Source organism: Myxine glutinosa, chromosome 12 (assembly GCF_964187855.1).
Source record: "Myxine glutinosa chromosome 12, kmMyxGlut1.1, whole genome shotgun sequence".
NCBI lineage: Eukaryota > Metazoa > Chordata > Myxini > Myxiniformes > Myxinidae > Myxine > Myxine glutinosa.
The window spans coordinates 23,546,665-23,574,009 of record NC_136272.1 but is presented as its reverse complement, the minus strand read 5'-3'; the positions used below and the strand labels follow the sequence as shown (position 1 = coordinate 23,574,009).

General features: G+C 42.5%; 1 protein-coding gene and 1 long non-coding RNA gene across 4 annotated transcripts in view; one reads left to right on the top strand and one right to left on the bottom strand.

Moving 5' to 3' along the window:
* Positions 1-27,345, top strand: part of LOC144888504 (uncharacterized) — a 502,585-nt gene that overhangs the window by 405,328 nt on the left and 69,912 nt on the right. The window lies entirely within an intron of this gene.
* Positions 1-27,345, bottom strand: part of ZC3H8 (zinc finger CCCH-type containing 8) — a 75,076-nt gene that overhangs the window by 43,795 nt on the left and 3,936 nt on the right. The window contains exons 2-6 of one of the 3 annotated variants that reach the window (XM_078766573.1): positions 19,394-20,365; positions 19,150-19,263; positions 16,799-16,953; positions 12,473-12,545; positions 10,444-10,562 (exon numbers count right to left, since the gene is read on the bottom strand). In XM_078766573.1, coding sequence (XP_078622699.1) covers positions 10,444-10,562; positions 12,473-12,545; positions 16,799-16,953; positions 19,150-19,263; positions 19,394-20,320 — 1,388 coding nt within the window. In that variant the 5' untranslated portion in view covers positions 20,321-20,365. Of the gene's footprint in view, positions 1-10,443; positions 10,563-12,472; positions 12,562-16,798; positions 16,954-19,149; positions 19,264-19,393; positions 20,366-27,345 lie in introns of all 3 variants that reach the window. The other 2 variants (XM_078766575.1, XM_078766576.1) reach the window with 2 other exon arrangements.

Sequence of the window (27,345 nt, the reverse complement as noted above, 5' to 3'; positions counted from 1 at the left end):
TCTATCATATCCCTTCATAATCGCTCCGCAGAGATGAGTCTGACTAGGCTACAGTCACGTGAAAAAGTAAGTACACCCCATGTAAAGTTTTGACTTTTTCAACATATTTCAACATTCAGCGATTTGATCTTCATTTCAACAATATTGATAGATAAAGGTGATATAATATAACAAATATCATGAAACATTTACATTTTGTAGTCCATTGTATAATTTAAATAAACATAAATGCAAATTTCGCATGTGGAAAAAGTAAGTATACCCTTGGCTCTAATCGGTAGTATTGCCCCCTTTGGCAGAAACAACCTCAAGTAGGCGTTTCTTATAACTGTCTACCAGTCTCTGACATCGACTGGGAGAAATTTTTGCCCACTCCTCCATGCAGAATTCTTTCAGCTGTGCGATGTTTGAGGGGTTTCTTGCATGCACAGCTCGTTTCAAATCCCCCCACAACATCTCGATGGGATTTAGATCCGGGCTTTGACTTGGCCATTCCAGAACCCTCCATTTCTTTCTTTTCAGCCATTCCTTGGTGGATTTACTGGTATGTTTAGGGTCATTGTCATGTTGCAAGGTTCACCTTCGGTTGAGCTTCAACTTTCCGACAGATGGCCTCACATTATCCTCAAGCACCCTCTGGTACAATGAAGAATTCATAGTGGATTATATGATTGTGAGCTGCCCAGGCCCAGATGCAGCAAAGCTGCCCCAAACCATAATATTTCCACCACCATGCTTTACAGTTGGTATCAGGTTCTTGTGGTCAAATGCTGTCTTTGGTTTTCACCAAACATGTCTTCTGGTACTGTGGCCAAATAGCTCTACCTTTGACTCATCTGTCAAGAGCACATTGTTCCAGAAGTGCTGGTCTTTCCCTAGGTGTTCATTGGCAAACTTTAGTCTTGCCCTGATGTTCTTTCTGAACAGCAAAGGTTTCCTCCTGGCACACCTCCCATGTAGATCAAATTTGTGCAGCCTCTTTCTAATGGTAGACTCGTGCACTTTGACATCAACAGTGGCAAGAGCTACCTGTAGGTCCCGTGATGACATTATGGAGTTCTTGGAGACTTATTTCAGCATCTTGCGGTCTGCTCTCGGGCTGAACTTGCTGGGGCGGCCTGGCCCGAACAAGTTGGCAGTTGTTTGGAATCTTCTCCACTTGTAGATGATCTTCTGGACAGTCGAATGATTGATTTCAAATTGTTTGGAGATCTTTTTAAATCCCTTCCCAGACTCGTAGGCATCTTTAACCATCTTTCTGAAGGCCTCAGAGAGCTCTTTTGATCGAGGCATGGTGATGCCGCACACTTCAACAACAAAGAGCAAACCAAACTAAATGTCTGAGGTTTAAATAAGACAGGTTCCTCCAAGATCCACTTGAACGATGTTCTAATCATTTGCACCTGAGCTGGTGCACCTGATTCTCATTTTCGGTATTTGAAGTAGTGATAAATGTAGGGGTGTACTTACTTTTTCCACATGCGAAATTTGCATTTATGTTTATTTAAATTATACAATGGACCCCTACAAATGTAAATGTTTCATGATATTTGTTATATTATATCACCTTTATCTATCAATATTGTTGAAATGAAGATCAAATAGCTGTACGTTGAAATATGTTGAAAAAGTCAAAACTTTACATGGGGTGTACTTACTTTTTCACGTGACTGTATATGGCCTTCTTCTAGAGTCTATGTAGTAGCCCTTGTTGAACCCTACTCCATGGCAGCTATATGGCCTTCTTCAGATGTGGTGACCAAAACTGCACACAACAGGTTGAGCCATGGGTCTCAAGGCACAGTTTTAGCTGCTTATACAAGATTTGTTTATACCGTGTATTTACAGGTTTTTTTCAGATAAAACAAATAATACATTAAACCAAGATGGCAGACACCAGCCCATTTACAGTAGAAGGGAGGCTGGTAGCAATGGTGTGGTACCACCAGAGGAGAAACACAAACAAGTCAATGAAACAGGTGCAAGAAGACTTCGAGGAGCATTGTGGAAATCCAGCACCATCAAAAACAAATCTTCGCCTTTGGGGAAAAAAGGAATTTCAGACTGGAAGTGTAGTCGACAGCAAGCACAGCGGACGAGCAAAAATTATCATCACAGAAACGTTCTACAGAGTTGGGTGTTTCGCATGAAAGACGTTCACATGAAATCATATAAACCAACTGTCATTTGTGAATTGTCAGACACAGATCATGAAAACAGGTTGACAGCTTCTGACAGACTGCAGAGCACTTTGATACACTTTTGTGGCCAACGCGCAGTCCTAACCTAACTACTTGTGGGGGTACGTCAAAGCTAAGGTTGCAGAACATCGCATGGCATCTGCTGATGAACTAAAACAGTGCATTCAAGAAGCATTTGGCACCATAACACATGGTATTTTGCATCGGTTTTCACACCGCGAGTGGAGAAAAATTATCTTGAGCCATGACAACAGCGGATGCCATACGGATGCAATCAATGTCTAAGGAGGTGTTAAAATTATTGTATAACTAATATGTTATTTATTACTCCTATTATTATGTATTACTGTTATTACTGTAATATTGTTGTGATTTTGGGAAACTGCTGAGAAGTAATGGCAACCACCATACAGGTCCCTTCGAATAGTTATTTCATAGCAGACCATTATCTTAGCCCCTTCCCCTTATTTCGGGTTAGTATGTCTTCATGCGTTGGGAAGGGAAAGACAGGTCGTCCACTCATAAGGGATAATAATTCACCAATTGTCCGTTCGCAGGTACCGCAAAAACAGCTGAACCGATCGCAACGATATTTTGGGTGGGTATTCCTGGGACCCCTTGGAGTAGCTGTATTGTTTTTCCAATTTTTCTTCCAAATGTTCCAGTTTTTCCAAACACGATGGAATAATATTTACCGATATGAACAGTAATGTGGCTTTTATTGAAATTCTACAAATACTGTTTAGATTTTGATGAGAATTATGAACCTGCCGTGAATGCGGAAGTGGACAGATGACGGCAATGCACGGGTTTGATAATATCCCAATACAACCGTCATTCAATCGTAATGTTAAATCGTTAAACGTTAATCGTGTTAATCGTTTTGTTAAAGTATCAATTGATGATTGGAATTGTGTGAATACAATTACGATTTTGAATTCGTAATTGTGTTCACCCAACCGTACGGAACTTCACATCAGGATTTAAATATTTGTTTATTTCACGAATGTTGTTAAAAGTTTATTATATTAATGTATATTTGTGATTGGAGTTATGCTGTTTGGAATAAAAAAAAGAGATATCGAGTTCAAGTGAATGACGAAATGCAGTGACGGTTTCTACTTTCTGAACATGAACTTCGCGGATCTCCATATGCAGATTTGCCACGGTCCCACGATCGATGTTTCTATACGTGAACGTACCCGTTTGTTTGCGAACGGGTACGTTTTTCATGGAAGTCCTTCACGAACCTGCTGTCCATGTCTGACGTGCGACTGAAGGTGCTACAGGAATGTGGAATTTATTGGTTTCATGCTTTAGCATTCACCGTTTCTGCATTGTCTGTTTGCTTCTGGCCTCCCACCCGTGCGTAGCACGGGTACCTCACTAGTAAGGGATAATTTACCAGGCAGATGCACAAAGATTGCATCCACAGATTGACTTAAAGTCTGAAGGGCAGAAGACAGACCAAAGACCAATGGGATATGCACCAATCAGGGCCTGAGGAACTTCAGGGAAGCTTGTGGGGGCGGAGTGACAATCTCGACCAATTGGAAGCCCGGAAAACACCCAGAAAACCCGACGAGGGCTGGACAAAAAGGCCTTGCACACGTATTCCCCCTCTTTGCCGGTTTCACTGAACACATGTGCTCCTTTCTTGGTCGGACCCTCTCACAGGCCTCTGCACGTGATTCACTCTCTTTCGATGTTGGACATTGTTGACTTAGCACACACACACGTTTTTTTTTCCTTCTCTGCCGGGTTCACTCTACACATGCCTGCGCGTCTCTGTGTCTCTCTCTGTGTCTCTCTCTGTGTCTCTGTCTGTGTCTGTGTCTGTGTCTGTGTCTGTGTCTGTGTCTGTGTCTGTGTCTGTGTCTGTCTCTGTCTCTGTCTCTGTCTCTGTCTCTGTCTCGCTCTCCATTTCACTGAGGGCGTGTGCTCCTTTCTTGGTTGGACCCTCTCACAGGCCTCAGTACGTGCCTCCATTACTCTTCGCCTTGGATTGCATTGGCTGTACACGTGTTTTTGGACTCTCTCTTCGGCCTTGGACATTGTTCACCTTGCAGGTGCCTGCACGCGATTGCCCTCTGCTGGCTGACGGACTCTCTCTCGGTGCACGACACTCACTTTCTGCACGAGGCCACGACGTGCTTACTCTACGTGTCCCTGGCACTCTTCCCTGCATGGTTCTCGACGCATTCACTCTGCCGAGTTCCCGACGTTCATTACCTGCTCATGTTGGGGACTGCTGTTTGCTGGCCAGATGTTCGTTAGTGGGGTCGAGAGAAAAGGCATCGTGAGGAGAAGCATCTGGTAACCTTGTAACCATTTTGCAACAGGTTCTCAACATCCGTTTCCCCTCCCCCATGAATGTGTGCTGGCACCTTGTTGTGGTTATTCGTAGTGATCGTAATAAGGCGAAGAATAAGCTAAGTTTCTGCCTTTGGTCCCTTTTTCCTTTCCTATTGAAAAATTACACTGTAAATACTTGTAAATAAATCAAATCGTTAAACGTCTCCTTTTCTCTCTGTCCATGAAGGTCTCTTCTTCCATTGGTCCGCCATTGCTCGCACCCAGAGTGTCGATCGGCTGTAACAAAATTAGCATTAGCCCGGGGAGTACCAACTGTTGCTCGGCCGTCTAAATTTCCATCTTGGAAGAAAATAAATTTGGTACACTGCGGAGGGTATGGTACGTTCTACCCACCGTAACAATGTTATTACTCCTGGGGCTTATGGCCCACCCTGGAATATGGCATCAACAGAAGAATATTGACATCTTAGGGGCCATCTTGTACACCTGCTCATGAAGGAATCTCCATTAAAACTAGAATGACATTCGGTAAAGAACATAGTCTCACCTTGCTCGCTCATTCTGACCAATTAGACCATCGCCAACTGAACACTGTTACTATTATGGCCCATACACTCGTATCATCCATGCACCCTATTTTGTCACATACATTGCCATAATCCGTAGCTTTATCAATTGATTATATTAGGATATTTAACGACCACCTTTGCACACATCAAGGCTAAATTGCATCAATGAAGGTGAATATGAAAAATATTCAAACTATATTCACCATGGCTAGTCGATCATATGTATGAAGTTTCACATTGATCTGTTAAGCGGTTCTGCAAAAAAAAAAAGAACCGCCTTTGGAGGCAATTTTTCCCTGCAAAGCTGGGGTTGGCCTTTTTTGGGGCACCGTGGTCCCATTTTTGAAGCAATGTTTTACAGCCGGATGCCCTTCTTGCTGCCAACCCTGTTAGTCGCCTCTTGTGACACACAGGGAATTACCAGTGAACTGGTACTCAATTTTCCGACCTCAGAAGGATGACAGGCTGAGTCAATCCCCCTGGTGTTAATTCAGCGATCGACCGGGATTCGAACCCAGGATCTTAGGATCCCAAGCCGGCACCCTAACCGCTAAGCCAACACCAGGCTTAAGCAGCTCTGGAGAAGAAGATTTTTTTTATGTTTCGATTTTCAATCCAATACCGCTGCTAAACCACGTGGCCGATTTTGTCATAAATTAAATGATTCACTCACATCGGGTCGTAGATCAGAGATATGAAGTTTCAGATTTTTCAGACAAAGATTTCGATTCAACCAATTATGGCTGGAGATGAATATGATGATGACATACTTCACTGATGACATCATCATCATCACCCTATATATCCCATTGGGAGTTGATGACCTACTCCAAGTTTTAATTTTTATTTGCAACACCAAAGTTGGATGGAGGTTATGTTTTCACCCCTGTCTGTTTGTCTTTGTTTGTCTGTTTGTTTGTTTGTGAACAAGATACCTCAAAAAGTTGTGGACGGATTTGGACGAAATTTTGCGGAGAGATAACGTATGTGACAAGGACGAAATTATTAGATTTTGGTGAAGATTCGGATCCAGCTAGTAGAATTTTCTAAGTGATTCTTCACCATTGGGAGATGGGGCCAAAAATGATATTGTTATGTCGGTGGGGTAGTGGGATATATAGATTTAGGTAGATCTGCATAGGTAGGTGCACTGATGTCGCGAAGAAGAAGAATCATCTCGATGTATGTAAGTCAGGGACCTGTCCAGCCCGGTTTGTCGGATTAAGGTGTATCTTCGTCCCCATTATGAGGAATGGGGCATGTTAAGTAGTTATAGGGTTTTAATATGCTAATTCCCCGGTGGGTCATCCCCTCTGTGATCATTCCGGTGTCCCTTATGGCAACGCACTCATATACATTAGATAGGCCCATTAGCGCACACATTAATTAATTCCACCTCCGCCACAATGACTTAGGGACGAACAGACCGGAAGCGGCCCCGCACACCGCCGGCATGATGAGTAAACATCGAACAGGCAGGCCGAGAGCCACACCCAGGAGAACTCGTGATTGACAGGGGGGGAGGGGGGGGGCGAGTTGGAAGCAGGTCGCTGAGTGGAGAGTAGGGAAGATGAGGGACGTGCCACAATGACGTGCCACATGATGACGTAACACCAAAGGCGCGAGACGCTCGGCCAATCAGTGCGGAGGGTGCAAAGCACTACCAACAAGCGATGCGCTCATTGGAGGAGAAGCACCAGGGCGTGAGGAAGGTGCAAAAGACCACAAAGAAGCGACGCACTGATTGGCAGACGGAGAGAGCTGACGTCAGACGCCGAGCGATAAAACACCTCGCTCGCTGGCATTTGTTGGCTTCTCGTTCTTGGATTCGATTCATCCTGCCCGGACATCTCTCCCCTTCTCTCCCGTTTGGACCTATTCTCTTCTTGCTTTTCGTTCCCGTTTGGACTTTCGCTTGGTGGACGTTGGAAAGACGGTGGGGCGCCGACGATCATCCTCTCCTGGTGCCTGCGTGCGCATTCTGTGATGTGTGGCGTGGGACGGATCGTGCAGCGAGGACAGTGTTCGCGCCAGCCGGAGCAGTGGTCGGACGACGAGCTCAGAAGCCGACGATTCCTGACGGACGCTACACCACCAGAAAGATAAGACGCACCACACACTGACACGATGATTGCTTTCTTTATCCTTCCATTTGTCTCGTGTTCGAAGTCTGTGTGTAAGAGCGCTCACAAGGGGGTTTAGTTTTTACCGTCGCGTCCTTTGTTATCTGGTACCGTTTAATAAATGTTTATTTTTGTACATAAATCCCGTGTTCGTGTGAGTTTAATCACTTTTCAGGTGGAAGACGCTGGTGCGCGCGGACCGTGAGGTAAATCTCGCCGCATCTTCTTCTTCTTTCCTTCTTCCTCCCGTGCTTGTATAGAAAATCCGCGATTGACCCGAACGCCTCAAAGTAAGCTCGTTTCCATGTGTGATTTCCCCGGTCTTAACCGAGGGGGAGTCCCACGACAATATATAGCAGGATGTCTCAAACAGTTGTTGATGGATTTCGACAAAACTTGGTGGAGAGATTGGGTGTGTGACAAGGAAGAATTGGTTCAATTTTGGTGAAGATCCAGATCCGGATCCGGCTCGTATAATTTTTTTAAGTGAATCTTCACCAATGGGAGATAGGGCCAAAAACGATACATAGCAGGATATCTCAAAAAGTTATGGACCGATTTGGACGGAACTTGGTGGAGAGATTGGGTGTGTGACAAGGAAGAATTGGTTCGATTTTGGTGCAGATCTGAACATGTATTCGGATACGAGAATTATTTAATTTGTAAAGTGATTCTACACTATTGAGTGATAGGGTTAAAACCGATACATAGCAGGATATCTCAAAAGGTTATGGACAGATTTGGACGAAACTTGGTGGACAGGTTGGGTGTGTGACAAGGACGAATCAACTCGATTTTGGTGAAGATCTAAATATGGATTCGGATGTGAGACATTTGATTTTCAAGTGATTCTTCACCATTAAGACTTCACCATTAAGATTAACTTCATTCTCCACGATTGGCTTGCGGACTTCCTCTCTGGTCGTAGTCAACGTGTGGCCCTGAATGGATTTCTCTCATCGCCCCTTCCTGTTCAGGCTGGAGTTCCCCAAGGTAGTGTTCTGGGCCCTGTGCTTTTTCTGGTCTTCATCAATGATCTCTCCTACTCTCTGGAAAATCCTCTCTATCTCTTTGATGATGACTCCACTCTCTGCCGCTCCATTCCTCGTCCCTCAGATCGGCAGCCTGCAGCCTCCTCACTCTCTGCAGACCTGGACAAAATCACAGACTGGGCAAACAAGTGGAACATGTCTTTCAATGCTGACAAATCTCACACTCTTACTATGTCTCTCCGAAAAGACCGACTGGAAAACCCTCCCATCTACGTTCTCAACCATCCTCTCCAATAAGTTATGTCGCTCAAGCTTTTGGGTCTCAATATCTGCCATGATCTTTCTTGGGAAAAACCACATTTCCAAGCTGGCCTCCAAAGCCAGTCGCTGACTGGGCATCCTCCGTCGTGCGACGTCCTTCCTTGGCACACCTGAGCTCCTCACCACATACAAGGATTTCATCCGCATCTCAATGGAATACTGTTCCCCCCTCTGGGCCGGTGCTCCTGCCTCACACCTAGCTCGGCTTCACGCTGTTGAAGACAAAGCTTTCAGAATCATTGGAATCTCCTGCGATGAAGCTAAGTCCGAGGGCCTTTCACTCACTCACCGCAGGCAGGTTGGTGGTCTTTCTGTCTTCTACCGTATCCTCTCCGGTCTTGATCCCCCAGCTCTCTCTGTGCTCTGTCCCCCTAATATTCCTATAGGTCGCACAAGATCTGCCAGCAACCCTCTTATGGTTAAACTGCCAAAATCTAGGCTCTCTGCTCACCTTCACTCTTTCATTCTCCTTTTTCCCCGCCTCTGCAACAAACTCCCCCACTCCCTTCAATCCCACTCCTCCCTCCAGGTCTTTAAAACAGCTGTTCACCACCATCTCTTATCTTCCCCCATCCAAAACCTTGATCTTTTCTACCCCCACTAATTCACCCCAGATCCACTTTTTTGAAATTCCAACTTCTTTCCTGGAAGTCCTTGCAGTGTCCATATGTTTTATACCTCTCCCACCTCCCCCCAAGCCCTCTCCCTCCCACAGTTCTCTCCATGTCCCTGCTCTCAAATGTTGTGTTTGTGTCCTTCCCCCTCTCTCCCCATCTTGTCAACCGCTCCCTTTATTTTGTCTTTTGTGTGTCGGTTAGTGTCGGTTTGAATTTTTGTGTGATTAATGTTAGCTCTTTCCCTAGCCTCGATCTTGTATACACAAAAAAAAAAAAAAAAAAGATCGGGCGAAAAGCGATACATAGCATGATATCTAAAAAAGTTATGGACGAGCTATGACTAAACGTGGTGGACGAGTTGGTTCGGTGACAAGAACAAGTCGATCAGATTTTGGTTCAGATCCGAATCCAGATCCGGCCTTTCAGTGGATGCAAAACAAACTGTTCAGCCCAGTGGAGGTATGCGCTCTACCGAAGGCCCTTCTGGTTTTCATCAAGCTGTTTCTGAGAAAATGCCGTCCAATTTTTTTTCACTTTAATCCAATATGGCTGCCATACCATGCGACCTATGACATCAGAATTATCAATAAAAAATTCTCCATGGGGAGTCCCTCCTCTGTTTAAAGTTTTGCGTTGATCGGACAAGTGCGCGCCATCCCTCGGATGGACGTTAAACGGGTGCTACACCTGCCAGCATTCGTTTGTCGGCGTTAAATATCCCTCTGTGGTCCTTCGTAAAGAGGAAGCGAGCCATCTGCCGCACTATGTATGAACAAATCACAAATTCCTGCTCTAACGTACCGTACAGAGGGCTCTGCGTCAGCGGCAAACCCACACCCTCAGCAAACATGATGCCACCCTATACATGATGCTACTACACATGATGCTACTACAGCCTTGGTGCCTTGTGCTGCATATGGACGAAGAAAGGTTTCATTTCAAAGTTTCCAGAAAGTGATCTCGTCCCAGGATAACTAACATGTTGCCATTAGAATTTCAGTGTGTGTCGGTTGCTCTTTGTGGCCGAAGAAGGACACTATGAGATCTCCAACGTCCATCAATTAATGAGAGAGAATGTCAGACAAAATACAACTGCCTCACTAACGGCCTACAGGGAGGAGGTAATCTGTATGTTGCATATCATGTGCTCTACGTATGACCCCAGTCAGCACATTATGGTCAACTATCAATATTCTACTGACCACTTGGCACATAAAATGAAAGGTGCTCCTACAAATGCCCCTAAGTGAATAAAATAAAAGGATGCAACTTCCTTAACTATCAGTGTATCAAAACACACGAACTTGTGCTCAAAGCGCGAAGGAGAAACAGCAGTTCCAGGTTCCATGAGACTCGAACTCGAGGATTCGTCCATCGCTCCATGACCCGCATCCTCATCATTCTGGGGATTGGCGCCGGCCATCTGGACACATACATGGTTTGAGAAATGTACACTTTGTTTTTTAAACCTAATCAGACATGAATAAGAAAACACATCTCAAGAGTACGAACTTTTCTGCATACATTATGTCCGGCAGGCTACTTGTATGTTTAATGAACAAGTTTTGTAAAATGCAAAAAACATTGCCAGTTATAAGTTTTCCTCAATATATGCTGTTTCATCTCCTTCGTATAACGAGGACACTGCATCGGCATCACAGAGGTTGTGCGTTGAAATCCAGGTGAATGCAGATATTTTAAAGCGTCCAATGAGCTGACAGGATGGCCTCGAAGCTGTCTAGCCTGGGTATGAATCCCGACCCAGCCATAAACGGTCATCCCGGTGTTTCTGACCCGAACCAAAATTGAATCGATTCGTCCTTCTCACACACACACACACCCTGTCCAACCAAATTTCGTCTCAATCAGTCCACAACTTTTTGAGATATCTTGTTCACAGACAGACGAACAAACAGGGAAGATGATGTGCAGAGCACGATACTTGCGAAATCCCTAAAAACAATTTGACTTTTTATTTTTGTTTTTTGTATACAAGATCGAGGCTCGTGTAAGAGGTAACATCAACAACAACAAAAAAACAATCGGACAAACAAAACATACAATAAAGGGAGCGGGAGACAAGATGGGGAGAGAGAGGGAAGCACACAAGTACAACAGCAGAGAACAGGGACATCGGGAGATCTGTGGGAGGGAGAGGGCTTGGGGGAGGAGACATGGGAAGGAGGTGGGAGAGGTATAAAACACATGGACATTGCTAGGACTTCCAGGAAAGAAAGAAGTCGGGATTTCCAAAAAAGTGGATCTGGGGTGAATTAACGGGGTAGAAAAGATCAAGGTTTTGGATGGGGGAAGATAAGAGATGGTGGTGAACAGCTGTTTTAAAGACCTGGAGGGAGGGGTGGGATTTTGGTTTCGTGGTGTTTAAATTGAGTGGAGTTTTAAGTGGGACCTTAAAAATAATTGGTAGTTGAATTCAAAGACCAGATATGCAAATCCTGTTCAAAGTTCAAGTCAATCAGGTGAACATTGAGGATTTTAGAAATGACACCTGTTGACCTTTTGGCCGATGTTGACCTTAAGAAAGAATTGGTGGTTGAATTTAGTGACTTGATATGCAAATCCTCTTCAAATTTCAAGTCAATCAAGTGAAAATGAGGATTTTAGAAATTTGACAAAGTTGTTGATCTTTGGCCTATGTTGACCTTTTGACCTCAAAAAACAATAGGCTTCTTGCTTATGGCCAACTCTGCCACGTGATGAAGTTTCATGAAGATGCAAGACCAACCAATATACTTGCTTTTCGCAAGTACCAAACAGGAGTAAAAATATAACCACCTTCGGCAGCGGAGGTAACTACATACCTACAGTTACCTGGCTATTGGCTAGTGTACATAAGGCCTGTAGTTGAATATTGCCAAGGCGAAGTCACCGATTGTCTCATACCCATTGGGAACGATGGGCTTATTACAGCAGAAGATGCAGAAGTTGTGAATCAGATATTATAGAACGTCAAATTGCATTTTGAAAATGAAGTGGAGTTTGGAATTAACTCTTTTTGAATTGAAATTTTGAATTGAAAATTTTGACTGCCTCGCACTTTCGTCACACATGTCCATATGTTCTCCTTCCTTTCACTCCGGAGCGCTCTCAGCATCCTCTCCGTTCACTCTCTCCCCCACTCATATCCCACTTTATTTTTCCTCTATCTTCCCCGACTCTTGTACTCGTATTTCTCAATTTTATTTCTCTCAATGTTGCTCACCCCCATCTTCGTCGAGTGCATAACACACATGTGGTTCTTCTTCATATCTATGTTCAAGACAAAAGCAAACATACATTTTGAAGGATCATGTGGATGTTTGAACAATGTACCCCCTGTAGGATGCGTATTATCTTCTTCTTGGTGGCTTCTTCACTGGTAGAGCACGTCCCTGTGTGAGAAAACCTAGAGGGCAAGCCACGTGATATTCGGTCAAGGAAACGTGTTTCATGCATGTCAAAGAAAAAAAAAAATACCTTCTCCTGCTTTGACAAAGTGGCATGTTGAGTTCTGATCATGGTCAACAAATTGCTATAAAACATTTGGGGTTATTATTATTATTATTATTATTATTTGCTATGAAACATATGGGGTTATTATTATTATTATTATTTGCTATGAAACATATGGGGTTATTATTATTATTATTATTATTTGCTATGAAACATATGGGGTTATTATTATTATTATTATTATTATTATTTGCTATGAAACATATGGGGTTATTATTATTATTATTATTATTTGCTATGAAACATATGGGGTTATTATTATTATTATTATTTGCTATGAAACATATGGGGTTATTATTATTATTATTTGCTATGAAACATTTGGGGTTATTATTATTATTATTATTTGCTATGAAACATATGGGGTTATTATTATTATTATTATTATTTGCTATGAAACATATGGGGTTATTATTATTATTATTATTATTTGCTATGAAACATATGGGGTTATTATTATTATTATTTGCTATGAAACATATGGGGTTATTATTATTATTATTATTTGCTATGAAACATATGGGGTTATTATTATTATTATTATTATTATTTGCTATGAAACATATGGGGTTATTATTATTATTATTATTATTTGCTATGAAACATATGGGGTTATTATTATTATTATTATTATTTGCTATGAAACATATGGGGTTATTATTATTATTATTATTTGCTATGAAACATATGGGGTTGTTATTATTTGCTATGAAACATATGGGGTTATTATTATTATTATTATTATTATTATTATTTGCTATGAAACATATGGGGTTATTATTATTATTATTATTATTATTATTATTTGCTATGAAACATATGGGGTTATTATTATTATTATTATTATTATTATTATTATTTGCTATGAAACATATGGGGTTATTATTATTATTATTATTATTATTATTATTATTTGCTATGAAACATATGGGGTTATTATTATTATTATTATTATTTGCTATGAAACATATGGGGTTATTATTATTATTATTATTATTTGCTATGAAACATATGGGGTTATTATTATTATTATTATTTGCTATGAAACATATGGGGTTATTATTATTATTATTATTATTTGCTATGAAACATATGGGGTTATTATTATTATTTGCTATGAAACATATGGGGTTATTATTATTATTATTTTGAACGCAGCATGTGCCTGCTGGTTGCATCATCACTCGGAGCGCAGCAGTGCCGCTGATAATTTGATAGACATTTAGCCTCACCCTTGTTAGTCTCACCGGAGGAGAGGGTATTGCATTTGAGTCCGTTTGTTTGTCTGTCTGTTTGTTTGTTTGTTTGTTTGTCCGCACAGAATAAATATGATTTTCTCTGCAACCGTTGGTCCGATTGACAGGAAATTTTCACCATAGGAGCAAAAAGAATATTTTATGATAATTATGACGTCATAGGTCACGTGGTATGGCCGCCATCTTGGAAAAACCGAAAAACTTTGCAACTCTATATCTCCGAAAGTGCCAAATAGAAAAAAATTGAGACATGGCTCATTGTAAAGAACTCTCCATGGGGAATAAAATATGTTAATGATGATGTCATAGGTGCCTCCATTATGACGTCATAATTCAACAAGTACAAAACTTCATTCGATCAAGATTAAATTTCTTGAGCATCATCCAGGGATAAATTGGTGGAGAAAAAGAAAAATGATGACGTCATCGGTCATGTATTTCGGCCTTTTGTTTTAACAATTTGTTTATTTGTTTTAACACAAAGCCTTAAAAACCACTGAAAACACGTCCTGGCGAGGGTCTGCAATCTCCGATTGCTCTTTCTAGTTATCAATGTTGTGGCCACTGTCGATTACAAGTTTGGAATTATCAATGATCCAAAATTTCTTAATACCAGAATAAATCTTCACCTTTTCATGTTAGTTTTAAAATCATTTATAGATTAGTTTCATTGCCGCTGGTGTACTACCCGTCAAAGGTTTCAAACTATATTCTCTACTTGCGATGATGAACCTCATCTCACGAGGGTGTTTGTGCGTTTTTAGGATCCAGTAAATGAATGGTAATTTATGGTGTTTATCCGGAAGTCGCAGTCTTCTGACCTTTGAGTGATTTGTATGGTGTTGTATCAAGTCTATTTTATTATTGTTACTTATTTTCTAGGTCTTTGAAATTCCCGTGTCTAAGCCCAATTCTACCAAAAGTGTTTGAATGTAGAATGTTTTACATACAAATGCAATATTATTATTTGCTTTGTCAATTGGAACAATAACATGTTGTGTTTGAAGCTGCCTTAAGCAATCACGTGTCTCTGGATTGTTTAAAATTACCTTCGGATTATTGATTCGAACTTTTCTTTTCAAATCAACAACTCTCCTTTTCACATGTTTCTCTACCTCCTCCAACCATAAAGCCATTTGTGTGTTTGGTACTTTGTGTTTATCAATTTGTTCTCTCATCCATTCGCTTATTCCACACAGAAATCCGGACAATATTATTGGCTCCTTTTAGAAGTTGTTAGAAATAATTAGATTTCAAGCAGGTGATTCTCCTTTACTTTGGAATTAAACTCACCAATGGTGAGTTGCAGGTGCCTGCAATATAAAAATCACTCATTCAACAGTTTGAAGAGAGAAAAGGAGTCATTCTGCTGTTTTGTGTCACTGTGTGTACCACAATGAGCATGGAGAAAAAAAAGAAAACCAGAGAATTGTCTGAGGAGGTCAGACACAAGATTGTAGCCAAGCATGGACAATCCCAAGGCTACAAGTCCATCTCCAGAGACCTTGATGTTCCTGTGTCCACAATACGCAATGTTATCAGGAAGTTTAAGGCCCATGGCACTGTAGCCAACCTCCCTGGATGTGGCCGCAAGAGAAAACTAGATCGAAGATTGCAGTGAAGAATTGTTCAAATGGTGGAGAAAGCACCTCGATCAACTGCCAAACAGATTCAAGCTGACCTCAAACACAAGTTATGACAGTTTCAACTCACACCATCTGTTGCCAACTCAATGAAAGGGGGTTCTATGGTCGAGACACAGGACCCCACTGCTGGGAATGGCCGACTGGAGTTTGTCAAAACACACCTGAACAAGCCAAAATCCTTCTGGGAGAATGTCCTGTGGACAGAGGAGACCAAGTTAGAGCTTTTTGGCACAGCACATCATCTCTATGTTTACAGAAAACAAAATGAAGCCTTTGAAGAAAAGAACACCTCGCCGACAGTCAAACATGGAGGAGGTTCAGTGATGTTTTGGGGTTGCTGTGCTGCCTCTGGCACTGGGTGCCTTGAATGTGTGCATGGGATCATGAAATCAGGAGATTTATACCAAGGCATTTTGGAGCGCAATGTTCAACCCAGTGTCAGAAAGCTGGGTCTCCGTCGATGGTCATGGGTCTTGCAGGAGGACAATGACCCCAAATACACTTCAAAAAGCACCCAGGAATGGTTCAAGACAAAACGCTGGACTGTTCTGAAGTGGCCAGCAATGAGTCCAGATCTAAATCCCATTGATCACCTGTGGAGAGAAATGAGTCCAGATCTAAATCCCATTGAACACCTGTGGGGAGATCTGAAAACAGCAGTTGGGAGAAGGCACCCTTCAAATCTGGAAGAACTGGAGCAGTTTGCACAAGAAGAGTGGGACAAACTGCCAGTAGAGAGGTGGGGGAAGCTCATTCATGGCCATAGGAAGCGCTTGACTGCAGTTATTTTGTCCAAAGGTTGTGCTACCAAATATTAAGTCTGGGGTGTCAATAATTTTGTCAATGCCATTTGTTTTTATTTTCTGATTTAAAAGGATATATTAAGTTCTGAATCAAAAACAAAGGTTCTGTAATATTAACAATGAAATAAAGAATTGTGGAGACGAAAGTATTTTGTCAATTTCAAGTTATTTTTTGAGAAAATTGTGAGATATTTGAAAAAAGTGCAAGTCTGCCAATATTTTTGGCCACGACTGTACATCACTTCGAGGGAGGGTGGCAAGTATTACAGGATGTGACAAAGGGCCGAGGCTGGCTGAAAACGGCTAACATCTCGTCGTAGACCAACAATTCTTTTGTCGAGACACGCCCCACGAAAGAAGAAGAATCCTTAATTTTTACGTGACATATAAATTAAATATTTTTGTAAGCAACATTTTAACAACATGGATTTTGAAAATCACCTTCTCGGCATTTCATGCACAATGTTTTTCTGATCAAGGATATCATGCCTGAAGATACAGCTTTCTCCCTTATCACAAGAGCCTTGAGCATAGTACTTGCACGGTCTCCGCTTCTTTAATGGCGCACCATCATGTCTGTATTTGCAACGACCTCCCTGAAAATGTGTCAGACAAATGAATGCGCACATTTCAGATAGGCATTGAAAATAAATTTTATAATTCCAAAAAATTATTGACATTTTAATTGACTTCCCACTCTTTCATTTAAATCTGATGTTCTTAATTCGTCGATTCAAAACATTTTTCTCTCCAAACAAAAACTGATGCTGCAATTAGCATTTTCTCGCATTTTCTGCTTGACGGTGTGGCCAAGCATTTCAAAACTTTAGTTGTGAGCAAGCATTTCTGCCTTAAGGCATCATCAGACAGAAAAAATATATTCTTTAGAATATGCTGAAAGGCCTTGAAGGCTGGTGTTGGCTTAAAGGATAAGGTGGCTGGCTTGAGATCTGTGTCCTGAGTTCAAGGCCCTGTCATGCCATTGAATTAACACCAGGTGACTCAGCCGTCATCCTTCGGAGTATCCTGCGTCGGAGTGGCGACCCGTCGAGGATTGTGCCCAATAGCCGAGGAAACTGCTTCGGCAGCCCTATTCATCCGAAGATGCAAAATGAGTGGTCTTCTTCTTCTAAAGGACTCTGGTGATGAAGGATCTTTATTGGATCTCACACGACGAAGCAGAGTGCCCAGACCTGTTACTTTCGCATCGCATACAGGTCGGTGGCCTCTCTGTATTCCAACGCATCCTTATTGGTACCTTTTGCCCTCTCTCGGCTCTGCCCCTCCCAGGTTTCTTCAGGGTGTATATGGTCTGTCAATAACCCTCTTCTTGTTAAACTTCCAAAATCCAGGTTCATTGCTCACCTCCACTCATTTCTTCCTCTTTCTCTCACCTGTGGAACCATCTTCCCCAGTCTATTCAGTCCCATTCTTCTCTCCAACGTTTAAAGATGGCTGTCGATCACCACTACTTCGGGTCATCCCTCATCCATACTCATGATTCCCAAACACTCCCTTTTCCAGGTTATTGTGATTTTCACCCTCTCTCTCACCTGCTTTTGGGTTGTTAGTTGTTGGTTCGTTTGTTCTTTTTCTGTTTCAATCCCACTTTCCCCTTCCTCTTCCTCTTCTTGCTGTGTTTCATTCAGCTTGTGTGTGGCTTGTTCGCTCTCATGTGTCCTTCTACCAATCCCCTTGACCTCACTCTCATTTCTATTCTGCTGTTCGTGTTTTCCCCTTTCCATGTTGTTCCCTTCCATTCTTCCGTAGCTCTTCCATAAACCTCGAAGCTCGATCATGAATAAAAAAGGGAAAAAAAGAAGAAAAAAAAAGGACAAAGCAACCATCAATTGTATCTGGACGTGACTCTACCATGACTTCTGACGAGAGTCTGACTGTGTTTGTTGTCTTCTGACCTCCAGTCGTGAGCTTCAGGGGGTGCAGAGGGAGTCACGTTAGTACCCCTAATGACCGATGTTGCTCAAATGTTTCAGAGGCTGATACAAAAGATGGATCAGCGAAGAGCTGATACGATTGCTCAACGATGTGAAATGAATGCTAATGTTGCTACTAGAATTCACTGAGTGGCGTGCATGTGTGTGTGTGTTTGTCGCGCTACTCCTCCTGCAGTTCTGGGCCGATTACATTCAGACTTGTTACATAGGATCAGCAATACCCAAATTCGTGCATAGGGGTGTTTTTGTCTTTGCCGGTGGTCTTGGGGGTGGCTGAGGGGTATTGGGGGTAGTGGGTCGCAATTTCTCCATGTAAATATGTATCGTTTAGCACCACCTCCAGGTGGGAGAGAGTATTACAACTCCACACCCTTTACAGTACCCCCCCCCCCCCCCCCCCCACCCTCCCACTAGTATTCCTGTCTCCACGTTTTCCATTGCAGTGAGGTGTTTGGAATTACCCGTTAGAGTAAGGATAATAACACAACCCAACCACCTGGCCGCTCATGTAGTGCACGGGTGCTTTTAGGTACTGCAATGTATGCTAAAAGGGCTGACCTTACTGCTCAATTAATAGCAAAAAATTCCACTTTGCCTCCACGCTCAAGGGTGCAATTTCTTTTCAGAGGGCATTATACTGCGCCCTCCTTAGGAGGTGTGGGACTGCCTTCGAACACTCAATGGGTTCTCTCGTCACCTGGTCAAGTACAAATAATACTTGTAACCAAAATGATTATTAGTATAGTACAGTATGGAGCATTCTATTTAGTTAATTAATAAATTGTATGCAGTATGAGAAGGTGCCAAGAGTTAAACTTTGAAAAGGTATCCACTCACCTTGGCGCATTTACCCTTTGAGTAGAACTTGCACACTTGTTTCGACATCGTTTGCCTAAATTCCTTGAAATTCTCACTTTCACAGCTCGTTTCCTTACTTTTCCAAGGCACAAACTAAATGGAAAAGAGGCGTGGGTCAAACATTGAAAAAAAACATGAAATGGGAATGAAGACAAACTTTTGAACATCCAATAACTTTGCTGCAGTTTCAGAAAATGTATAAGTATGGAACATTATGTCTCACCGAACATTCAGCTTCCTGCAGGAAATCTCTGTACTTTCTCCCTCGTCCTTTTTCATCTTCCAACCTTGCCTTGCTGCAATCTTCCCATCTCATCTTTCCTCTAACATCTTCCCGTCTCGTCACTCCTCTAACATCTTCTCGTCTCATCACTTCTCTAACATCTTCCCGTCCCGTCACTCCTCTAACATCTTCTAGTCTCTCCCGCCTTATCACTCCTCTAACATCTTCTCGTCTCTCCCGTGTAATCTCTCTAACATCTTCCCGTCTCATCACTTCTCCAACATCTTCTTGTCTCTCTCGTGTAATCTCTCTAACATCTTCCTGTCTCATCACTCCTCTAACATCTTCTAGTCTCTCCCGCCTCATCACTCCTCTAACATCTTCTCGTCTCTCCCGTGTAATCTCTCTAACATCTTCCCGTCTCATCACTCCTCCAACATCTTCTCGTCTCTCCTGTCGCATCACTCCTCCAAGATATTCCCATTTCCTCTTCCTTCTCTCAACTTCCAGTCTCAAATCTCCTCTGTCAATGTCCCATCTCCTATCGCCTGCGTCATCTTCTCGTGTCACATCCCCTCTAACATCTTCCCACCTCCTCTTTCTTCTCTGAACTTTCAGTCTCAAATCTCCTCTGCCAATGTCCCATCTCCTATCGCCTGCGTCGTCTTCCCATCTCGCCTCTCTTCTGCCATATTCCCATCTCGCCTCTCTTCCGTCGCATTCCAGTCTCATGTGTCCTCTGTCAACTTCCCATCTTGTCTCTTCTCTGTCAACGTCCTGTCTGACCTCTCCTTTGCCATCTTCCCGTCTCGTCTCTTCTCTGTCATCTTGTGTCATCTCTCCTCTGTTATATTCCAAGTGGGTAGTCTGGCGATCCCTCCGAACAAGGCTCTTGTAGGTACATGTATGTTGGATGACCCTCGTCATGTATGTTGATTCAAAGTACGCGGCTTTGTTCACTTCAGGACACCTCTGATCACACAAACAATATACATACATATATATATTAAATATTTAAAACATTTGCTGAAAGTAGATTTTTCTCACTTTTCTTTCTGATTGCTAGTAGAAACAAATGTCTCATTAATTCAGCTAAAATATCCTATTATATGCTATATAAAGGAAAAGAAACATTTGGTTGACAAACAAGTGAATCCTCTTGGATTGCGCTGAGGCCGTAGACGTAGTTAGCGCAGGCCGGCAGAAGCACATGTTGACCAACTTCATGGCGAGCAGGAACAGAACCTTGGGCCGAATCTCGCGCTTCACCAGTGCGCGTGCGCGAATTTACGTCACGTCGGCAGCGAGAAGGGGTTCCCCAACACGAACCAATCAGGAACTGCCACGTCACACTTATATGATCTCAGAATTCCTGTGACAGGAATTCGCGTTACACTGGCTGGAAGTCATTCGCTAGAGGCGCTTCCTCAGCGCTAATAAATGCACATGGCTATCCCTACGTCTCTCCCTCGCCCCCCTTACCCTTTTCAGAAGAAGGGGAACCATTTTCTTCTAAATATTGGATGCCAATAATCATTTTTAAAAAAGAGGTCTGGAGGAGGAAAGAACAAGGTGGCAGATTCAAATTTGTCAATTCCCTAGTCAGTGTTCACCAATCAAAGGTGAACACTGATCTAGAAGTGCAGAAATGTAAATATGACATCATAATTATATATAATAAGCTAACTTGGCATTTTAATGTTTTAAAACAGTGTAAAGGATATTTTCAAAGCACACGTTACAAGCATTGGATATGGGAAGGACACGATAACGGTTGGAATATTATTTGATTTCATGAGTGCATAAACTGTCTTCAATCCATGTCTTTCAAGCGAACCATTTTGGAACTTTACTGACAGGATACAGGATTTTTACGGCGTAGCCCATAGGGCAAAGCCGTCGAGAACAGTGTTTGTCTATCCGTATGTATGCATGTATGTATGTATGTATGTACAGTCACGTGAAAAAGTAAGTGCACCCCATGTAAAGTTTTGACTTTTTCAACATCTTCCAACATACAGCTATTTGATCTTCATTTCAACAATATTGATAGATAAGGGTGATATAATATAACAAATATCATGAATCATTTACATTTTGTAGTCCTTTGTATAAATTTATATAAACATAAATGCAAATTTCACATGTGGAATAAGTAAGTACACCCCCACATTTATCACTACTTCAAATACCTAAAATTAGAATCAGGTGCACCAGCTCAGGTGAAAATGATTAGAACATCGTTAGAGAGGATCTTGGAGGAACCTGTCTTATTTAAACCTCAGACATTTAGTTTAGTTTGCTCTTTGTTGTTGAAGTGTGCGGCGTCACCATGCCTAGATCAAAAGAGCTCTCTGAGGCCTTCACAAAGAAGGTTATAGATGCCCACGAGTCTGGGAAGGGATTTAAAAAGATCTCCAAACAATTTGAAATCAATCATTCGACTGTCTGGAAGATCATCGACAAGTGGAGAAGATTCCAAACAACTGCCAACTTGTTCAGGCCAGGCCACCCCAGCAAGTTCAGCCCGAGAGCAGACCGCAACATGCTGAATGAAGTCTCTAAGAACACCAGAATGTCATCACGGGACCTACAGGTAGCTCTTGCCACTGTTGATGTCAAAGTGCACGAGTCTACCATTAGAAAGAGGCTGCACAAATTTGATCTACATGGGAGGTGTGCCAGGAGGAAACCTTTGCTGTACAGAAAGAACATCAGGGAAACACTAAAGTTTGCCAATGAACACCTAGACAAAGACCAGCACTTCTGGAACAATGTGCTCTGGACAGATGAGTCAAAGGTAGAGCTATTTGGCCACAGTACCAGAAGACATGTTTGGCGAAAACCAAAGACAGCATTTGACCACAAGAACCTGATACCAACTGTAAAGCATGGTGGTGGAAATATTATGGATTGGGGCAGCTTTGCTGCATCAGGGCCTGGGCAGCTCACCGTCATAGAATCCACTATGAATTCTTCATTGCACCAGAGGGTGCTTGAGGATAATGTGAGGCCATCTGTCGGAAAGTTGAAGCTCAACCGAAGGTGGACCTTGCAACATGACAATGACCCTAAACATACCAGTAAATCCACCAAGGAATGGCTGAAAAGAAAGAAATGGAGGGTTCTGGAATGGCCAAGTCAAAGCCCGGATCTAAATCCCATCGAGATGTTGTGGGGGGATTTGAAACGAGCTGTGCATGCAAGAAACCCCTCAAACATCGCACAGCTGAAAGAATTCTGCATGGAGGAGTGGGCAAAAATTTCTCCCAGTCGATGTCAGAGACTGGTAGACAGTTAAAAGAAACGCTTACTTGAGGTTGTTTCTGCCAAAGGGGGCAATACCACCTATTAGAGCCAAGGGTGTACTTACTTTTTCCACATGCGAAATTTGCATTTATGTTTATTTAAATGATACAATGGACTACAAAATGTAAATGTTTCATGATATTTGTTATATTATATCACCTTTATCTATCAATATTGTTGAAATGAAGATCAAGTAGCTGTATGTTGAAATATGTTGAAAAAGTCAAAACTTTACATGGGGTGTACTTACTTTTTCACATGACTGTATGTCCCCTCAAACGTACACCAATCACAGCTGAGGATCTGGTCACATGACAGGGTGATGTGATTACATTTGTGATGTCATTACGTTCAATGGCTGACTCCACACTCCGCCATTTTGATTCCTATGCCGTTTCGGACAAACATATCTTCGAACCTGTCATATATCACAATCGCCATGCTCTAACCTTCACGTTTTTCATTCAGTGTGAAACACAAACAAACCGATTGTTAAAATGACCATCAAATATCGAAAGCATAGGCGTTACGGGTCTTCTAATGACAGTACGTATAGGCCTGAGGCCGCTTCAGACAAATTAGCCCAGGTTTCTTAATACAGTAGTATCGTTTTCATCTATCTATAATTCCAGTAATCTCTGTGTGTATGTTTGTATGTTTGTATGTCTGTGACCGCTGTTTCTCGACAACCACGGGTCCGATATACTTTAAACTTGCCAGGTATATTGCTGGGGACCCGAGGATGTGCCTTTTCAAGGTTTGAAATTAATCGGACAAGTAGTTACCGAGCTATGGCGATTTAGCCGTTCGCCGTTCGCTTTGGCGTTGCGAATGGACCAAACCATTTCATGTAAATAGAGGGGGGGGTTCTGTGGTCGTTGCGAATGGACCAAACCATTTCATGTAAATAGAGGGGGGGGATTGTCACTGTACTCGCAAGCCGTTCGCCGTTCGCTTTGGCGTTGCGAATGGACCAAAACATTTCATGGACCAAACCATTTCATGTAAATAGAGGGGGGGGGGGGATTGTCACCGTACTCGCACCCACGTACCCACGTACGGGCATTGCACCCACGTACGGGCATGCCCTAGTAATAATAATAATAATAATATGGTAAATATAATTGTAGCACTGCAATCCCTTTATCGTGACTGCAAAGTTACTGGATTGAAGTGGTGTATGGATGGTTCATTGTTGACTCGAAACATATTGAATAAACCAATGTCTCAATGCAAAAAAAAATAAAATACTTACATTATTTGCTTACTGGTATCTCCGCCCAAGTCATACTATCCTCTTAAACTAAAGTATCAAACAAGCTCGGCTACGCAACTGTTAGACTTTCGGTCTTGTTTTAATTTATCTTGCCCCCCCCCCCCCCCCCACTGAAAAGCAAGTGAGCTGATGAATAAACAGGATCTCTCTCTGCTTACTTAACTGTGTGTTCTGTTTGAATAGCTGTAAAGGGAGGAAATAGCAAGGTTGGGAGGGGGACCATGAATACCCCCTTGCCCCTCAATTTGCAAACAGGAAGAAAGGATTTTGTACTTGGATAGAACAACAAGGGTGGAGTGATGTTGTGCAGCATGTGTGCTGGGAACGGGGAATGAGGGGGGGGGGGGGGGGGGGAGGAACCTTGCTGGGAAAGGGAAAACAGGGCTGGAGCAATCCATTAGAGACGATGTCTCGGATCCAACCACATCCCATATTGAACTAGAACGGCACCTAGTAGAGAGCATACCATCGCCAGACTGAACAGTTTACGTTTTGTATCCCACCGATAGGCTGGATCTACAACCGGACCTGAACCAAAATCTAATTGGCTTGTTCTTGTCGCCTAACCAACTCATCCACCAAGTTTTGTCATAATCCGTCCACAACATTTAAAGATATTGTGCAATATATCACTAATCTAATCCCAGGGTTCGAAAATATCGTTACTTTTGCTCCAGCACCCTTAGTTTCCGATATATCGGCCAAAATGTGTTTTCAACATTATGACATTGACAGACAAACTTTAAATTCCATCTGCTTAGGAAACCTGTTCGGTGTACGTCATAAGTTCCAAATTGAAAGTTGTTGGATATTGAACGGAGAACATTTTGGCATCAACTGGAAGCCTGCTGGTTCCGGTTGACAACTTCCGGTTCCAGAGTTATCGTCCAAAACGTGTTTTTATGCTTTTGCATCGTCATCTCCTAACGTGTCGACTGATTTTTACGAAACTTTGTCACGGGCTGTTGCATGGATGGTGCCTACAATCTGCAAAAGTCTCAGAACGATCGGATGAGCAGTTTGGGCCATAGATGAGCGGAAAGACAAACAAACAAACAGAACCGATCAACATACTTGGCGAAATGTGTTTCACTAAGTAACAAACAAACAAACAGACAGAGGTGAAAACAGATCCTATTCCATATAAAAGTAAAATTTCCTTGTACACGGTGAAAAACACTCCGCTTCGGCGGCACTGAAGGGCTGCATCCACAGGCACATCATCATACCGAGTGATCGACAGATTGGTGTATCTGGAATGTCCAAGCTGATCCCTCCCTGAATTCTCAACCTCGTGGCCACGTCCAGAAAGGGCCCAGGAAAGCTTAATTAGTGGAAATGAAAAGACGATGATGTCAGACAGCCTGAATATTTGCTTCAGCAGTTCACAAGCACACTCATAAGGTATTGTCTTCACATTGCACAAACCACATTCCAAAGTTTATAAATTATGCCAAACATTATTGGAAAAGACAATGACGTCAAACAGCCTACAGCTTTGCTCAGGTGGTTCATACATGCATTCCTAAGGCCTGATTCACAAACTATACATTCAACATTCCAATGCCCAAACAAGCAACATTCCAATGCCCAAACAAGCAACATTCCAATGCCCAAACAAGCAACATTCCAATGCCCAAACAAGCAACATTCCAATGCCCAAACAAGCAACATTCCAATGCCCAAACAACCAACATTCCAATGCCCAAACAACCAACATTCCAATGCCCAAACAAGCAACATTCCAATGCCCAAACAAGCAACATTCCAATGCCCAAACAAGCAACATTCCAATGCCTATAAATGTGAAACTAAAAGCCTAGTGGTGGCCTTATAGTTAAGGTGGTTGGCTTAAGATCCTGAGTTCATGCCATTGTCATGTCCATAAATAACACCAGGTGGGTTGACTTAGCCTCTCATTCCGAGGAGGTTGACAAAGCAAGTACAAGCTTGGGAAAAATGAGCCATTTGAGTGTCCTTCGTAGGAGTGGCGAACCGTCTAGTATTGTGCTCCCTAGCCAATGAAACTGTCTCGGCAGCCCTATGTGTCTGATTGCGTGAAAGGATTGGTTATTTATATTGTTGCGGAAATGTCTTCTAAGGGGTTAAGATTGTATAGCTTCGAAATAGTTATTCCCTTAGTACATGTACGTAGTGTGTTCAAAAAGTATCCGACCTTTATTTTTCGTGCGTAAAAAAAAAGAAGCTAGGGAGGCGTTGATTGGTGCACATATGTAGGCGATCCTAATGCACACCCGTGAATTTTTTCCCACCTGCAGACGCTGTCATTCGACGGCAGACCGCCGATGAGTGAGGACATGTAAGTGAGCGCCGTCGGATTTTCGTTTTTGACAAAATGACGGAAAAACTTGAACAACGCTACTGCATCAAATTTTGTGTTTATTGGCCTCGGGGATGTTGGATGGTTCCATTGTGATGACTGCAACTTGGTGTCTGGGTCGTACCCATAAACCCAGGACTCATCGCCAGTGATCACTGTGTTGAGGAAGCTGGGATCGCTGTTCACAGTCTCCAGCATGTCCTGTGCGATCTCCAAACGGAGTTGCTTCTGCTCAATCGTTAGCAGCTTTGGTACAAACTTCGCTGAGATTCTCCTGAAGCCCAAATCCTCCTTCATAATGGAATGAACGGTGTTGAATCTTGCGGATCGTTTCCACTTGGGAATCGCCAAGCTTTACACAAAATTTGATGCAGTAGCGTTGTTCAAGTTTTTCTGTCATTTTGTCAAAAACGAAAATCCGACGGCGCTTACTTACACTTCCTCACTCATCGGCGGTCTGCCGTCGAATGACAGCGTCTGCAGGTGGGAAAAAATTCACGCGTGTGCATTAGGATCGCCTACATATGTGCACCAATCAACGCCTCCCTAGCTTCTTTTTTTTTACGCACGAAAAATAAAGGTCGGATACTTTTTGAACACAGTAGTATAAGCATAAGAGTGAGGTAATTTAATTGTGATAAGGAATTATGCATTGATATTTGTAGAGAAAGCTTTCATCTTCCCTCCCTAATGTTTGTGTGAAAAACTGCTTCTCCATTGAAACCATATTTAATGTTCTTTCCTTTGTAATCTGTCTTATATGTGCTTTTGGGAATAGTGGTCCTGCAGACCAACCAAGGCACAGGTTCGGTGCATATCGGAACGGGCTGAGAATCTCAGAGGCGGAATTTCGTCCCGGGGTTTTTTTTTGGGTTTTTTTTGTATACAACATCGAGTCTCATGTAAGAGCTAACATTAATGACAAAAAAACAAACGGACACATAAGACGAAATAAAGGGAGCGGGAGACAAGATGGGGAGAGAAGTACAAGGTTTGAGAGCAGGGACAATTGGTGGTTTGGGTTAA